At 48.2% G+C, this 16,394-nt stretch overlaps 2 protein-coding genes and 1 pseudogene across 3 annotated transcripts; 2 read left to right on the forward strand and 1 right to left on the reverse strand.

Annotated features, from left to right (window-relative positions):
- Window positions 1-16,394, forward strand: part of LOC125686165 (protein MANBAL-like) — a 115,159-nt pseudogene that overhangs the window by 52,036 nt on the left and 46,729 nt on the right.
- Window positions 1,169-5,381, forward strand: LOC125686141 (olfactory receptor 14J1-like). Of its 2 annotated transcripts, XM_048929829.1 has the most exons (2): window positions 1,169-2,073; window positions 5,369-5,381. In XM_048929829.1, the coding sequence occupies exons 1-2, from the start codon at window positions 1,169-1,171 to the stop codon at window positions 5,379-5,381; spliced, it is 918 nt and encodes a 305-aa protein (XP_048785786.1). The 2 variants fall into 2 exon arrangements, with proteins under 2 accessions (XP_048785786.1, XP_048785785.1); XM_048929828.1 differs by lacking the exon at window positions 5,369-5,381 and having other exon boundaries at window positions 1,169-2,214.
- On the reverse strand, window positions 7,309-8,283 carry LOC125686159 (olfactory receptor 14A16-like). Its single transcript, XM_048929879.1, has one exon. It carries the CDS (start codon window positions 8,269-8,271, stop codon window positions 7,309-7,311), a length of 963 nt encoding a protein of 320 aa, XP_048785836.1. The 5' UTR covers window positions 8,272-8,283.

Consider the following 16,394-nt stretch of genomic DNA (forward strand, 5'->3'; position numbering starts at 1 on the left):
TTGCTTTCATCCATGGACACGGTAAGTCTCTCACTATAGGTAATGCATACATTTTTCCAACAGGGATCACTGAATCTGGCACATCCCATTGCAGATCAGGCAAACAGGAAAACAGCCCCCAGGTTGAAAATCTGCAAACCACAGAGATATGATCAGGGAATTACTCCCTTCAGTGGGTAAAAGACCTTCCTCTGAGCAAGATCCCACCTAGAAACACCTCTGCCCTCATGACCATGGAGCACCTCCTGTGCAGGCAGAGCTCCAGCAGAGCAGAGCAGCATCTCCCCAGGCACGTATCCATCACCCTCTGCAGTGCACAGGGACTGAGAGCGACTGCCTGGGGCTGTGGGCAACGCAGTCTGTGAGGCTGGGAAGGAGCTGGCTTTCCCTTAATGAGATGCCATCATGAGGACACATCTCCCTGAGGTGTCCTTCAGAGCTGTGAGCTGACCTTCAGAATGCAAATCTTTCCCATAACCTGGAGGTCAAAGTCAGTGAAAGAAGCAGAGATGCAATATGCAAGGAAATGCTGTGGGGCTGGTGAAATGAACGTTAGGTTTTGATTGCAGGATGTGTGGTGATGAGGGATTGCTGAAGTACGTTGAGAAAGGGTGAATATTGAGTGATGGGCAATGGACTCCTGTTTTCTGAGCTGGATCTGACTTCAGAATTTTATGGGAGCGCCATGGTTTTGTGTCTGCAAAGTAGACAAGCTCAGAGCAAGTAGAAATAAAGTCAGTCTTACCCTGCACTAAGCAGCAGTGAATCCCTTTGCATCTCAGGTCTTACAGCTGTTCAGACTTCAGCAAGCACTCCTTAGGCATGGTGAGCAGGATGAGAATTTGTAGGAAAAAGTGATCCCAAGAACTTCTAGCTTTGACACATATAGTTTTGGCATTACAGTTCAAATACTGATTGGCACTGCTGCATTAGAAGTGATTTTATCTGATACATTCTGAAAAGAAAGCCTGACCCCACACCATCACCACATTCCATTGTACTCATATGAACAAGTCTGCTTCATAGAGATAAAAAGTGCAGAGTCCATCATGGCAAACTCAGCCTCATGAAATGTAGATCATAGAGCTGAAGGAACACTACCCACAAAGAAAGACTTGTCTTTGACTTTTTTCCTCCTTGAACAGGTCCTGGTGCACAGAAGTACCAGATGCCCAACAGCAGCTCCATCAGCCAGTTCCTCCTCCTGGCGTTGGCAGACACGCGGCAGCTGCAGCTCCTGCACTTCTGGCTCTTGCTGGGCATCTACCTGGCTGCCCTCCTGGGCAACGGCCTCATCAGCACAGCCGTAGCCTGCCACCACCGCCTGCACACCCCCATGTACTTCTTCCTCCTCAACCTCGCCCTCCTCGACCTGGGCTGCATCTCCACCACTCTCCCCAAAGCCATGGCCAATGCCCTCTGGGACACCAGGCACATCTCCTACTCAGCATGTGTTTCCCAGACCTTTTTGTTTGTCTTTCTTTTTTCAGCAGAATACTCTGTCCTCACTGTGATGTCCTATGACCGCTACGTTGCCATCTGCAAGCCCCTGCACTATGGGACCTTGATGGACAGCAGAGCTTGTGCCACCATGGCAGCAGCTGCCTGGGCCAGTGGAGTTCTCCATGCTCTGCTGCACACTGCCAGTACATTTTCGCTGCCACTCTGCCGTGGCAATGCTGTGAATCAGTTTTTCTGTGAAATTGCCCAGATCCTCAAGCTCTCCTGCTCTGGTTCTTACCTCAGGGAATTTGGACTTATCATATTTAGTGCCTCTATTTTTTTTGCTTGTTTTGTTTCCATTGTGCTGTCCTATGTGCAGATCTTCAGGGCCGTGCTGAGGATGCCTTCGGAGCAGGGACGTCGCAAAGCCTTCTCCACGTGCCTCCCTCACCTGTCTGTGGTCTCCCTGTTTGTTACCACTGTGATGTTTGCCTACCTAAAACCCCCCTCCATTTGCTCCCCATCCCTGGACCTGGTGGTGGCAGTGATATACACAGTGATACCTCCACTAATGAACCCTCTCATCTACAGCATGAGGAATCAGGAGCTGAAGGATGCTCTCAGGAAACTGTTTGGAGATATATTGTTTCAGCATCAGTGAAATGCTCGTCATGTGGCTGTTAGAAATTCAGGAACAGCTCGGATTGCCTTTATTTCAACTCTATTTCACCCTCCCTCCCTGTTTGTTGTTCCTATGATAATTTTCATTCCAATAAAACAATACTTGTCATCACATTTCTTCTTTATTTTCTACCTTGTTTTTTGGCTAGAAATCCTGCCAAAGTACAAAAGTAACTGGGCTCTTTGAATAGATAAAGAATTCATCAGAAACTCATTTATCTCGGGTCCCACCTGCTCTGGATCACAGAGAGCAACCCTGTACACAGGAGCGGTGCAGGAACCAAGAGCCCAATGCCACACGGAGCAGCAGCCCTGGTGTCTGTGAGGCTGCCCCTCACTGCCCGCTGGGTGCTCCCTCTCTGCTGCCTTTGAGCAGTGCTGCTGCTTCCCTGGAGCCATGGTCATGGGCAGCAGCAGGACGTGATCTTTTCAATTCTGCTTTCTTTACATCTCCCAGCTGTCCTCTTGTGTCCTTGCATTTGTGTCAGCTCTCAGTTCCGGTGCAATTGGTGACAGTGCTGTTGTCTCAAGGGTGGCATCCCTGTGGCTGCAGGCAGGGCAGGCAGTGTGCAGCACTGTGCCACAGCTGAGCTCCCTGCTGGGACCATCGTAACAGATGGAGCTGCTCAGCGCAGGGCCACAAGTCTGAATGCCTCTTCCAAAGCTGTGCCAGGAATACAGCCAAGGAGTTGCCCTCAGGAAAGTCCTCTAATTTTGTTGGTGTTCAGAATGGTTCACAGTCCCATGTAGAGGAGCAAAGCATGGATGAGAGCTCCCTTCTTGGTTGTACATGGCCCAGCAAACAGCAACAGGTCTTGAACATGACTGTGTGGGACACTCCCTGCTGCAGTGGGGCTGATGGCAGATGTCGTCCAGGAGAGGAATCTGGAGCAGCCCAGAGATGCCAGGGGATCTCCAGGGACAGTGTTAGAGCCTCAGAGGGCAGTGATTACTACCTTAAGCAATGACAGACCATTGATCCAAAGAAACAGGGGAAGCTGGGGTGCGCACATGCAAATGAGGGCTGTGCAGTGATGCTGCTGAGCCAGCAGGGCAGATGGAGAGGGACTTAGCAGTAGAGAACCCATCCAGCTGGGACTGCCTCCCACCCTGAGCAGCACAGGGTCAGCACTGGTGACAGTGGCCTCACATCACCAATCCAGCCACGTGTGCTCAGCCTGCCTCTCCCTTGCTTCCCTGCCCTGTCCTGTCCCTGCTGGGATGAGTGGTGTAGGGATGCGCTTCCTATCCCCACGTTGACTCCCTCCAGCTGCCAGCCCAGCGGGCTCCTGGGGGTATCGACAGTGGGCTTGATGGTGTGGGGCAGAGTCCAGAGAGAAAAGGTGATGTGAAGCAGCATTTTGCTGTGGAGGCCTCCATGTTCATTTTGTAAGTGAGAACTTGTGCTCAGTGTGCTTGTGGCCTGGACCTTCTACTCCAGCATTATCTTCATTGGTCATGGCACAGAAATGACGTTTCATAGACCAGCTGTGACAGAGTTAACTAGATCTATCCATGCCTGTGACAAGCGGGCAGTAGGCCCCTGCCTCCGCCCCCTTGGCCCCACAAAATGGGAAGGAAAAGGGAAAGAGTTAGGGAGGTGGTAGCTGGGCTCAAGGAAAAAAAAAAAAAAACAAAAAAAACCAGCAGCAACAGTCTATGGAGGAAAATTATTTTACTATGATATCGGAATGCAAGATAATACAATATAATACAATCTAATTAAAATTGAGAGTAATAAATGAAATAAAATAGGACAGAGAGAGTTCCTGAGACTGAGTCAAACCTGGAAAGCTTGGAACATCTGGGAAAGCACCTCCAGCACCCACTGCAAGGCAGTAAGAGAGCGCCCCACCCGGAAGGGGCAGATCCCGTGACTTCCATAAATGTATAGGGACAGGTACCTGGAATTGCAGCACTAACACTTCAACTCCCATTGCACTGCATGATGTTATGATGTGGAATACTGAAAACCAAGAACACAAAACTGTGACACAGTTAGTAAACATGAGTAAAGTGCGAGTAAAACACAGAGTAAGGTGTGAATCTACCTGGAGTATAGTAAGAGTAAAGCCATAGAAAAGAGTGTGCAAACGTGTTGCAAAGTGTAAGTAAAACCCAGAGAAAATAGTGAATAAACCAGGAGTCAAGTGTCCGTAAACTCTGAGTGAAGTGTGTTAAAAATTCAGAGTAAAGTGTTGGTAGGACCTGAAGAGAGACCATACACACCCGGAGTAAGGTGTCAGTAAAACCCAGAGTAATGTGTGAGTAAAGTTGAAGGCAAGTTGGAGTAAACCCTGAAGAAAGTGTGAGTCAAAGACGCTCCAAAAAAAAAAAAAAAGTGTGAGTAAAACCAGAGTACAGTGCAAGTAAAATTGGAGTAAATTGTAAGGTAACCCCAAGTCATCAGTGAGCAAAGCTGGAATCAGGTGTTAGTAAACGTGGAGTGAAGTGTGAGTAAAACCCACAGTAAGGTGTGAGTCCACTCAGAGTAGAGTAAGAGTAATCCCAGAGGAAATAGTATGCAAGCTTGGTGCAAAGTGTGAATAAAACCAGTAGAAAACTGAGTAGCCCAGGAGTAAAGCATGAGTAAACTTTAAGTAAAGTGTCAGTAGGCCCGGAAGAGATAGTGAACAGACCCAGAGTAGAATGTCAGTGAAACCTGGTGAAAAGTGAGAGTAAACCCCTGAATAAAGTGAAAGTAAAGTTGAAGACAAGTTTGAGTAAACCTTGAGTACAGTGTGAGTCAACCTGGAGTAAAGTGCAAGTCAACTGTTTTTACACTGGCCGCAGAGCACAGCAGGTTGTTGCTGCCTGCTGAGAAGGGGGAGTTATTGGAATTGATTGCCCTAAGAAATTCTGTATGCCCCATTTCTGGGCACAGTCAAAGCCCGAATAATTGAAGCCTTGTTCAAGGACATCCTGAACAGTGACCCTGACCAGAACTGCACTGCACACAAAGAAGTCAGAGTAGTGCCTTACTGTGCTGTGTGTCTGATGTGGCCTTCATGGCTGTGCTGGGATGCTCAGATTCCTTGGCCCCAGGACAGCCTCAGCAGCTCCTTGGAGCAGGGCAGCCTGCAGGTGGTGCCCACTTGGTTCCACCTGTGTGGCCTTGCCTATATTTGATTCTGCAGTAAGAAGCTCATGTGAGAGCATTGAAAACCTTGAATCATCTCTTGCAAACACAGGCTAAAAGACTCAAGAGCAGGTCGCTTCAAGAGGCTGGGATGGAACCCATCAGCTCATCCCACTAGAGTAAAATGTTCCCATCCAACTAAAAAAATGCAGCAAATAAAGCCAAAAGACTCACCAAGTAGATCTGCAGAGTAAGGGAAAAATAAGATTTATTGAACTGTAGAGGCAAAAAGGAATAAGCATTTGATTGTGACTCAAATCACTGAAGGAGAAGTAAACTACAGCATCCAAGAGTGAAGCCAAATCACTCTGAGCACAGTACAGGGCCTGAGTTGTGGCTTTATGTTCAGAAACATACAATTGCTGGTGCAGGAACTGCCTTCCTTCTGTGATGCCCAATGCAGATAACTCTGGAATAAAAGCCTCTGTCCAGCATCAAGATAGGGAAGTCCTATACAAACAGACTTTGCAAGACCTCTGCCAGTGACAGCACAAAACAGCAAAAGAATCTAAGCAGTAGTAGATTCTTTTCTCGGCTGTGTGGAGGCCCTCGCTTGTTAAACCAACACAGACTTCTCAGCTGTAAAGCTGCTGCCTTACATCATCTTTTCTGCATGCTTTATTTATTATTATTATTTTTTTTTCTGCTCAGTAGGGTCTGATTTCAGCACACTTTGTCTCAGGCTTTATGTACAAACACTACAGGGCTTGAAAGCAACATATCCCACCTGATCTCATAGCCCACCTGATATCTGACAGTCCGTGGAGTGAAAGTGATGGAGATGACAGTAAAGGTTCCAACCTTGGTGATTCTATGTTTCTTAGCAAGCAGAGCTTGGAAGGCACAAGTTGTGATGCTGATGGTGTGGATTTGTTTGTCTCAGGAGGCTGCTTGTACAGCAGGCGGCAATTTGGGACAGCAAGCACATCCCATAACCACTCATTCCAGCAGGGACATGACAGTAGCCACCTTGTTCAAGATGAGCCTTGAACTGAGTGAAAAATCTTTTCCTTATCTTCAGGCAGAGTGCCTCCAGTTTCACCCATCACTTTCATCCCCACGCTGTGCACAACAGCACAGAGTGTGGCTCTGTATTCTCTAAGATCTCCATGCAGGCTCTCACACACTGCAGTGATGTGCCCTCAGCCTTCCCTGACTGCTCTGCCAGGGCACACCACTGCCTTCTGCCTGGCTCCCTGTGTGCCAGGACCACCTGGTTCCACCTCCTGATGGCCGTGCTGGGTTTCCTATCTGTGGCCTATCATTGCATTGTCCCAGGCACGGCCCTGCCATGCCTGCGTTGCACAGGACAGGTGTGGTTGGGGTGGGGAAGAGTTCCCCAGCACTAGTGCCCATGGCAGCCCTCAGTGCACCACACTTCTCAGCAATCCTGCTTTACAGACCCAGTGCTGCTCCAGCCGTGTCCTACACAGGGGTCTGCAGACAGCCCTGCTTTACCACCAGGAGCATGGAGACAGCTTCAGGAAAAAGCTCTGCCATAAACATGCAGTCAGTGCTGGAAATGGCTGGTGTGGCAAAAGTCCAGAGCCACCTTCCTGATCCACGTGTGTCCACAAGGACGTAGAGAGGAAGGGGAAGAGGGATGGAAGTGAGAAGAGAGCAGCACCGCAAAGACCACATCGTGCTGCTCTCTGTGGCCATTGGAGCTGGGAAGCTGCGGCCATGTCTCAAACACAGATGAGAGGATGGAACCACTGGGCATTAAGGGGCAGCCCAATGATAGTGAGGCTGCTGCTCTGTGTTGCAGCTGGGCTCCTGGACCCTGCCCAACTCCTGCCTACGTGAGTCGCTCCTCCAGTTTCAGAGGTGGTAAAACACGGGAACAGAGACAACTGAATTTCTGCTGGCTTCCTTACTGTATTTATCAACAGAGCTCCCTGTTCTATGGGTACATGAGATGAGAGTGTCAAAACACTACAAAAATGAAGCATGCCAAGAATAACGGATTTAAATTGAAGTCATGTCTGTGAAAATAATAATAATAAGAAAAATAGAAACAAGAGATTGTTCTAACAATTTCTGAATTACTGTGAGACTCTTCTTAGGCTGGCATGCATCTTCTGGATGCTGGAGAAGTATGTATTGCTCACTGCAGTCTTGATCTCCTGGTTCCTCATGCCATAGAAGAGGGGGTTCACTGCAGGAGGCACCACCGAGTACAGAAATGACACCACCACGTCCAGGAAAGGGGAGGAGACTGAAGGGGGCTTCAGATAGGCAACCATGGCAGTACTGACAAAGAGGGAGACCACGGCCAGGTGAGGGAGACATGTGGAGAAGGCTTTGTGCCGTCCCTGCTTAGAGGGCATCCTCAGCACGGCCCTGAAGATCTGAACATAGGTCACAACAATGAATACAAAGCACCCAAAGATTAAACAAAGACTAAAATAGATATTCACAGTTTCCCTGAGGTAGTCTGATTCTGAGCAGGAGAGCTTGAGGATATGGGCGATTTCACAGAAGAACTGGTCCACAACATTGCCTTGGCAGAATGGTATTGAAAATGCAGTGGCAGTGTGCAGCAGAGCATAAAGAAGCCCAGTGCCCCAGGCAGCTGCTGCCATGGTGGCACAAGCTCTGCTGTCCATCAAGGTTCCGTAGTGCAGGGGCTTGCAGATGGCAACGTAGCGGTCATAGGACATGATGGTGAGAAGAGAATACTCTGCTGAGAACAAAAACAAAAAGAAAAAGACCTGTGCAGCACATCCAGCGTAGGAGATGTGCCTGGTGTCCCAGAGGGCATTGGCCATGGCTTTGGGGAGAGTGGTGGAGATGCAGCCCAGGTCGAGGAGGGCGAGGTTGAGGAGGAAGAAGTACATGGGGGTGTGCAGGCGGTGGTGGCAGGCTACGGCTGTGCTGATGAGGCCGTTGCCCAGGAGGGCAGCCAGGTAGATGCCCAGCAAGAGCCAGAAGTGCAGGAGCTGCAGCTGCCGCGTGTCTGCCAACGCCAGGAGGAGGAACTGGCTGATGGAGCTGCTGTTGGGCATCTGCAGTTCCTGGGCATGGAGTCCTGTGCAGAGTGCAGAAGATAATGACAAGTCAAGGCCATTCTCAGGGACACTCATCCCAACATATGATAAATGCTTTCCTTCCTCTTAGGAAAATGTCCATGTGACTCCATAGTTTGTGTTTAATTTCATGAGATTCATTATTCTGTAAGTAGAAGCTTATGTAGATCTTACTTTGCTCTCATTTCTTAATCATTACCAATCATCATTACATTTTGGTATTTTGTCCAAAGAAACAAAGTATATGCATCCCATTTTGCAGTGAGATATCTCAAATTTAGCAGTTCCTCCAGTAAAAGCCTGCAGTGAGAAACTTACCTTGTCAAGGGCTGTGAGCAATGCTCCCTGCATGAGCTCACAGCCTGCTAGCATGCAATGCAGCCTTTAAACTCTCTTTCTTCTTCTCTTTGTCTCCTGTAATTCATGCCTGCAGCCAGTCTGTGTGGTGCACAGAAGCTGCTCCTTTGCACAGCTGTCTCTCTGCTGCGCTGCTTACTTGTAGAAGCTCCCTGTGTCCCAGGAGCCCAGCCCAGTTCAGCAGCAAATGATCTGAATTCCCACTCTCCCTGGATATATCTATGGCTATCCTGAACTGACAGCTCCTGCAAGGCAGCAGGGTCATCACTGCAGAATGTACTGCAAAGTCAGCCCAATTAATCAACACATCCACTGGATTCCAGAAGCATGGTAGTTCTTACTAAAAGAAATTTGACCATGCAAGAAACAAAGGGCAAATCTGAAAATCTCTGCTCATGATCTGTAAGTGCAGTCATAACATTACAGAGACATAGAAAGTTTTAGGTTGGAGGGGACTTGGAAGATCACCTGGTTCTAATCCCCCAGCCATTGGAAAGGCTGCCAACCAGCAGATCAGGCTGCCCAGCATCCCATCCATTCTGACCTTGAATGCCTCCAAGGATGGATCATCCGCAACCTCTTGGCAACATTTTCCAGTGCCAGTGTCTAAGAAATCACTTTTTAACATCTAAACTCAATCTGCCTTTTTAAATTTAAAGCCATTTCACTTTTTTTCTGATTCTATCAGGCCATCTCACCCTAACTCCAGGGTTAGGCATCCCATCTGCTGGTGGAAACCCCAGGGCTGAAATGGGATCAATTCCTCACAGAACCATGGGAACCAGGAGTCCTCTTAGTTGAGTTCAGATGTGCACAGTGAGGCAGCTTTGTGTGAGCCCCTCATCCGAGTCCTTGGTCTTTGTTCAACAGGGCCTGCACTGCTCACACACAGGCACTCAGTGATGACCAAGGTGCCTGGGGTGATCCCAGCTGTGTGCTGGTGCTTGTAAGCTGTGGTGGAAAATCTGTGAGACAGACAGTCATGCCAGGTCCCTGTTGACAGGAAGCTGGCAAACATTGTTCCAGTTTCAAACAAGAGCAAGAAAGAGGACATAGGCAATTACAGAGCTGTCAGTTTTACTTCAGTTCCTGGTGTAATTATGGAAAAAAATGATGTTGGAAGTTACTGAGAAATACCTGAAGGACAATTCTGTCATTGGTCACAGCCAACACAAGTTCATGAGGGGAAGGTCTTATTAAACTTAATGTCTGTTTATGACAAGATCACTCCTCTAGTTGACCACGGGAAGCCAGCTGAGGATGTCCTTTAGGATTTCAGTGGAGCTTTTGAAAGGCTTTCTTAGATAATTCTTCTGGACAAATTTTTCTGCACAGGGCTAGACAGAAACTGTATGGGAACTACTGAGTCATAGCCTGAACCTCTGATTGATCACCTGAGGTGAGCCATGAGTCAGCCAGAGGAGCACAGGTGAAGGCAATTTACCTGTGCTGCCAGAAGGTCCTAGACCTATTTAAGAGCTGGCTACCAGAGGGGAAGGATCTCTTCTGGAGATTGTCTCTATTGATGTTTTGTGGTGAGACCAGACAAAGGGTAAGCCTTCCATTTTGTTCTCTTTTGTTATCATTGTCCACTTTGCCTAACTCTCTTGATTATTTTGTAACATCTTGATATCCATTGATTATACAATTGTAACATCTTGATATCCATTGATTATACAGAAACATGATGTGATGGGTGAGCAGTTGGCCAATGGGTCGGCCCAAAGGGTTACATTAAATGGGGTTCCCTCAGGCTGGTGGATTTTCACTAGCAGGGTTCCCCAGGGCTCCATTTGAGGGCCTCTTTTCTATAATGTTTTCACCAATGACTTGCATGTAGGGCTAGAAAATGTTTTGCGTTTATTTGCTATTGATACCAAATTAGGTAGAGCTATTTCCTCAACGGACGGTAGAGAAGATTTTCAGAGAGGTGTGCCCAAGTTAAAGAACTGGGTAGGCACCAGCCACATGAAGTATAACAAGAACAAGTGCCTGACTCTGCACCTGGGTAAGGGCAACCCTGGACATACACACTGATCTGTGAATGAGACACTGGAGAGCAGTCCCACTGAAAGGGATTGGAGGTCCTGGTGAACATAAAATTGAACGTGAGTCAGCAGTGTGCCCAGGCAGCCAGGAAGGCCAACCATCCCTTGGATGCACTGAACATGGCCTTGCCAGGTGGGTGAGGGAAGGGATTGTGTCTCTCTGCTCTGCACTTCTGAGGCCTTACTTGGATCACTGGGTGCACTTCTGGGTGCCACAGAACATAAAGGATGTAAAACTATTGGAGACTGCCCAAAGGAGGGCTCTAGAACTGAGAGATCTGAAGTTCAAAGTTTCATTGGGATTGATTGCTTGTTCAGACTGGGCCCTTCTCACGTCCCACATCCTCTCATGAGACACACTGCCCACGTGGGACTTGGGCCTCACGGCATCCTTGCACGCCATGCAGAGTCTGGCAGCTGCTGTCCCCTGCTCTTTCATTTGACATCACACAAACCTCCATCCCACTGCCCCAGGAAGGAAAGGCCCTGAGCCAGCAGGAGGGACAGGATCTCCCTGCCAAGGCTCTGGGGATCAGGGCTTGGCCTTTCTGCTTCACAAGACAAAGGAGGCTTTTCTCAGCATCACAGCCACCATCCCAGTGCCTTGGTCTGCCTGTAATCATGGCTTCCAATTCTCTGCTCTATCAAGTCCCTGGGGACACTTGCTTGTGAATGGCCCTCAGTGGAGCCCATTAATAGAAACTTCACTGTTCCTTCTGACTTTGTCTTCTTGAGCACTTCATGAAATCTTCTCTCTGCACTGGAGGTTGTTGGACTCAGCAGCAAATGCCCCCTGGGGCCCATTACAACCTGAAGAGCCGTGCTGTGCCTTGTGCCTTCCTGTCATCGTCTTCAGGTGTTCAGACCTTGTTCAGCAAACTCAAGAGGTATCAGGTGAGAGCTTATAGAGGAAGAGAATGATGGCATTTAAGAAGTCAAGTTATATATAGTTTATAGTTTAAACAAGAATTTTAATCAGCACTTGGCAATTGATACTGATCCAGGGTGTTCCCTAATGAACTTTTCGCTGTCACTATGTGGACAAAATTGCTCCTCAACTTCTCCACCCCATTTCTACTCACGTTGGCCCCATGGGACTTGCATCACTTTTCCTCACATCACTCTTCTCCTCTGCAGTCACCCACTCAGTGTTAAACCTCCTTTGAAATAATTTCCCCTGGCATTCCTCAGAGAACCAGCTGCACATGGGTAAAGAAAGATTTCTTTCTGCCAGTTTTTTGTTTTTTTATTTATTTTACTTTTTTCCAACAGATGGAAGCAGTTGAGATGCAAATGAAAAGTAAAACACAGTGATAAAGTTTATGCTTTGTCCAAACTGCATCTAATGATGTTTGTCTTTCACAGGGAATATTTGTACAAGAAATGAGTTAGACAGAGATAGGAAAGGATAGATATAATGACAGCTAAGGAGTTGAGAAAAGAGTCCATCAAACTTCGGAGAGATGGAGTGAATTCCAGTGATGTCCCCAAAGACCAGAGATCAGGCAGATAGTTGGGAGAGAGAAATCTGAGTGAACAAAGAGCAAGGGATGGGGAAATCTGGAGAGCAGTGGGAAGAGCATGTGTCCAGATGGCCTGCTGAAAACATGGCCTGAACCACGGTCATTGATTTAGGAGAGCTGGAGACACCTGGAGGATGAGGGACATCAAATATGCAGCAGGGTAGAGCAGCGGTGGACGCTGGGCATTGGTCACAGGGTATTGGCACTGGCACCACTGTCTGTGTCCCTGTACCTGAAGGTATTTGTGTCCTGCAAACAGTGTCCTGGAAAGCATTGTCCTTTCAGGAAAAATAAGAAATTAAATAAATAAAAATAATATCCCCTGAAATATGAGCATTTTCTGCGTAATAAGAGAGATGACACATGAGAATGTTTGAAGTTGAGAAGTGTTAACACATTTTTATCAACTCTCACTTGCAGACATCTTCCTTGTTCTGGGGATCTGAAATGTGGAGGCACTACTCTGCATTATGCCTTCCCATATCTTCTAGCCAATGCCTTGTTCCAATAAAAAAGATGGAGACTGACTTCTTACAGCATTTCTGAATAATAGGACAAGGATGAAACGCAATAAATATATTATCATATTACATTAGACGTATAGAAGGAATTTCCAACATTACGTGGATCATGATGTGAGGCATGGAGCTGGTATGGAACAGGCAGCCCAGAGCAGATGGGGCTGCACCACCCCTAGAGATGTTTGAGATGTCAAGGGCCCCAGGCATCCTGATCTACTGTGTGACAGCCCTGCACACAGCAAGGGAGTTGGAACTGGATGGGCTTTAGGGTCCTTCAATCCAAAACATTCAAAAATCCTACAATTCTTGTCAGCCTCCTCCAACACAGGATCCTGTTTGCTTAGGTATTCCCTGATCTCCTCTTCTTTCTCCAACAGTACATCTGCCTTGCACCAACATTTCCCACCTGTCTCTGGCACCCAGGATTCCAAGTCACCCAGACCAACTAATAAACCGTGAGGTCAGGAAAGAAATGAATGTCAGAGACTTTTTCATGTCCTGTCTCATGTTGTTCCCTGCCCCATTCTACACTGGACCCACATTCTCCCTAGCCTTCCTTTTGTAGACTACATTGTATTTCTTCAATCCATTCTTGTCTGTGATATGCCTGGGCTCATTCAATTGCGGTTGAACTCTGGCTTTCCTAAACACATCTCAGCAGGAACACTGGACAAAGTCTCTGCATTGCTGACAGGTGACCTCCTCTTGTTTCCACTTCCTGCATGCTTCCTTTCTATCTTTGGGTGAGACCAGTGCAATCCATTCCCAGTCATGAAGGAATTCTGACATTTATATTTGTCTTCCTTTTCCTTGGAAAGGACTTATTCTGCTTGGAAGCCATGATCCCTATATTGTAACCACATTTTTTGACCCCATTCCCCTCAAAGCCTTTCCCTGCTGTACTGCAGAGAACTGAAGAAGCCAAGGTGTGCTCTTCTGAAGCCCAGGGTTGTGAGATTGTCTTTTACCCTCCCTTCAGGCTCCTCAGCTCCACCATCCCACGGCCACTGCAGCTCAGGTTCACTTTCATCTTCACATTCACATTCCCCACCAGCCCTTCCTTGCCGGTGAATATGAGATCCAGCAGAGCACCTCTCCTCTTGGATTCCTCTATGGCTTGCTCAAGAAGCTGCCATCTGTGCTCTCCAGGGATCTCCTCAATGGTGCATGCCCTGCTGTGCTGTCCCTGCAGCAGACACTGCAGTGAAAATGGCCTCCAAATGGCCTGACAAGATGAGGCTCCCATCTGCCTGCAGAGGGCACCTTCCACTTGCTCTTTCTGATCAGGAAGCCAGGAACAGACACTGCTGGTCTCCTTTGGTTGCCATTACCATTTGCTCTGACCTGGCTGCTCTGCCATCCCCAGGAGAAGTTCAGTGCACTCTCCCAGAGCGCAGTCACCTTTCCTTGTCTCCTCACTCATCCATCACAAAAACTCTGTAACCCATTGTGCTGCAGTCCAGTTGTGGAAGCCATTTAACCCTGTCCCTGTGGTCCAAACAAGAGCTCAGGACTGCAACGGAACAAAGACTTCTAGCTCAGCGTGTGTTGGTGTTCTCATTAGTGTAAAAGCACATAAAGAAACAAGCACCATTGTTCCTAGCATGGCTGCATAACACATCTACGTGTGTGCTGGACCACCTAGGGAACTGGCATGGCACTCGGCTGCTTCTGATGCCATTCACGTGTATGCCCATAGAACTCTGAGAATTCATCAGTTGATATATGAATATGTGTGCCAGCTCTGTAGTGCCTTGAGCTTCAAAATATTCAGCAGATGGAGAACAGAGAAAGATCCGTCTCTTCTTTTGTGAGCTCAGCCATTTAGTTAGCTGCATAACTCCACACGCACCATGGAGACGGGTAAAGAAGGTAAAAGTGGGTGCCTTAGGAAGGAGGTGTCTATCTCAGGGATTCCCACATACTGCACAAGCACTTGCACACATCCAGCAGCACCCCAGGCACCTTGGTCATCACCAGGGTCTGTGTGTGAGCAACTGACTCCCCGCTGAAGGACCAAGGACTCAGAGCAGGAGCTCACATGCAGGCAACTCCTTGTGCTCACCTGAACTGAACCAGTGGAATCCCTGAAATTCCTTTGTGTCCGTGGGGTGCTGAATCCCATTTCAACCTTTGGGTTTCCATCTAGGGATGAGATGCCTCACTGCCTCAGCTGGATCACCGCCCCCTGCACAGGGAAAGTCCACTGTCCTTGTCTGTGTGCCCTTTTGTTTCAGCAAACACTCTCTGGTAGGACTAACCATATGTCTGGGACCAGTCACTGTCCACTGGACGTTTGGTGGTTAATTCAGCAGGTGTAGAAGTACTATAATGACACTGTAGTCTTTCAGGAGCTGTTGGCCATGGAGACCCAGGAACATCTCAGGGGAGATCAGTGGGGAAGATAGAAATGACATCCTCTGCTGCTGAGCTGGGCCAGGCTCCAGGGACACAGGGAGCTCCTACAAGTGGGCAGTGCTGCAGGGACACAGCAGTGCAAAGGAGCAGCTCCTGTGCAGCACACAGCAGGGCTGGGGGCATGGTCTGCAAGAGACATGTAGAGGAAATAAGGAAGAAAGCTGACAGGCAGTGTGGCACGTTAGGCTGTGAGCTCACTGGAGGAGCATTTCTCACAGCCCTTGACCAGGTAAGTCCCTCATTGCAGTCAGTGTAGTGGCTTTAATGCAGGAGTCACTAAATCTGGGACATCCCATTGCAGGTCAGTCTGAAGGCACTCCATATTTCTTTATTTTGGATAAAAACCTGCTCCAGCTGAGGGCTTACATACTGCAGCATCAGAGCACAGCCCTGAGGGCTGCGTGTCCCAGGGCGGCTGCAGGCTGTGCAGCCAGGGCTGCAGCCGGGTGCCCAGGGCTGTCCTGCAGAGCAGGTCCCTGCTGTGCCCCAGGGGCTGTGTGCTGGGGCAGGGACTGTGCTGCCTGCCAGGCTCAGCACTCAGCCTGCCCGGGGAGCTGCCCAGGGCGCTGTGGGGAGATGTGTGGGGGGAAGGAGCCCCTGGCAGGGCAGGGCAGGGCAGGGGCCTTCTGCTGCCACAGCTGCTGTCTCGGGCAGGGGGATCACAGATACACTGCAACCCAGAGTGTTTCCAGATGAGCTTTGCAAGAGGAGTGACAAGGCAGGAATTTTCCTTTTCTTTTTCATAGGGAAGGTGAAAAAGTTGGAGGCATAAATCTTAAAGGATCTTTGAAATATGAATACGTCTCTGAGAATCCTGAATTGTACGTTTCTCTGTCTGCTGTTATGTGTGTGATCTCTTTAAGTGCTTTCAGTCTCTCCTTTCCCAAAGGAGAGCACCAGCTGAAATTATCATCATTTTTTGGAGACATGAATAATGCACTTTTCCTGCAAACAAGCATCTTTCTCTAAGAGAAATTTAAGTGCACCCTGAGTGCAGACAGGGTAAAGATAAGTGGAAACAGCTCCTAATAGGAAAATATCTAGGAGCCTGCGGTATAATTTGGAAAAGAGAGCAAAGAGCTACATAAACTGCAACTCCTTATGGAATAGTGAAGCTCATGAAAATAAACTGGAGTTATGGAGTCAAATGAATATTTTCCACAGAGAACAAAAATATCCTGAAGTATAGCAGGAGGAGGTTCTCTGCATGTTATTTTGACTTCTGTCATTATTTC

Source organism: Lagopus muta, chromosome 32 (assembly GCF_023343835.1).
Source record: "Lagopus muta isolate bLagMut1 chromosome 32, bLagMut1 primary, whole genome shotgun sequence".
Classification (NCBI taxonomy): domain Eukaryota; kingdom Metazoa; phylum Chordata; class Aves; order Galliformes; family Phasianidae; genus Lagopus; species Lagopus muta.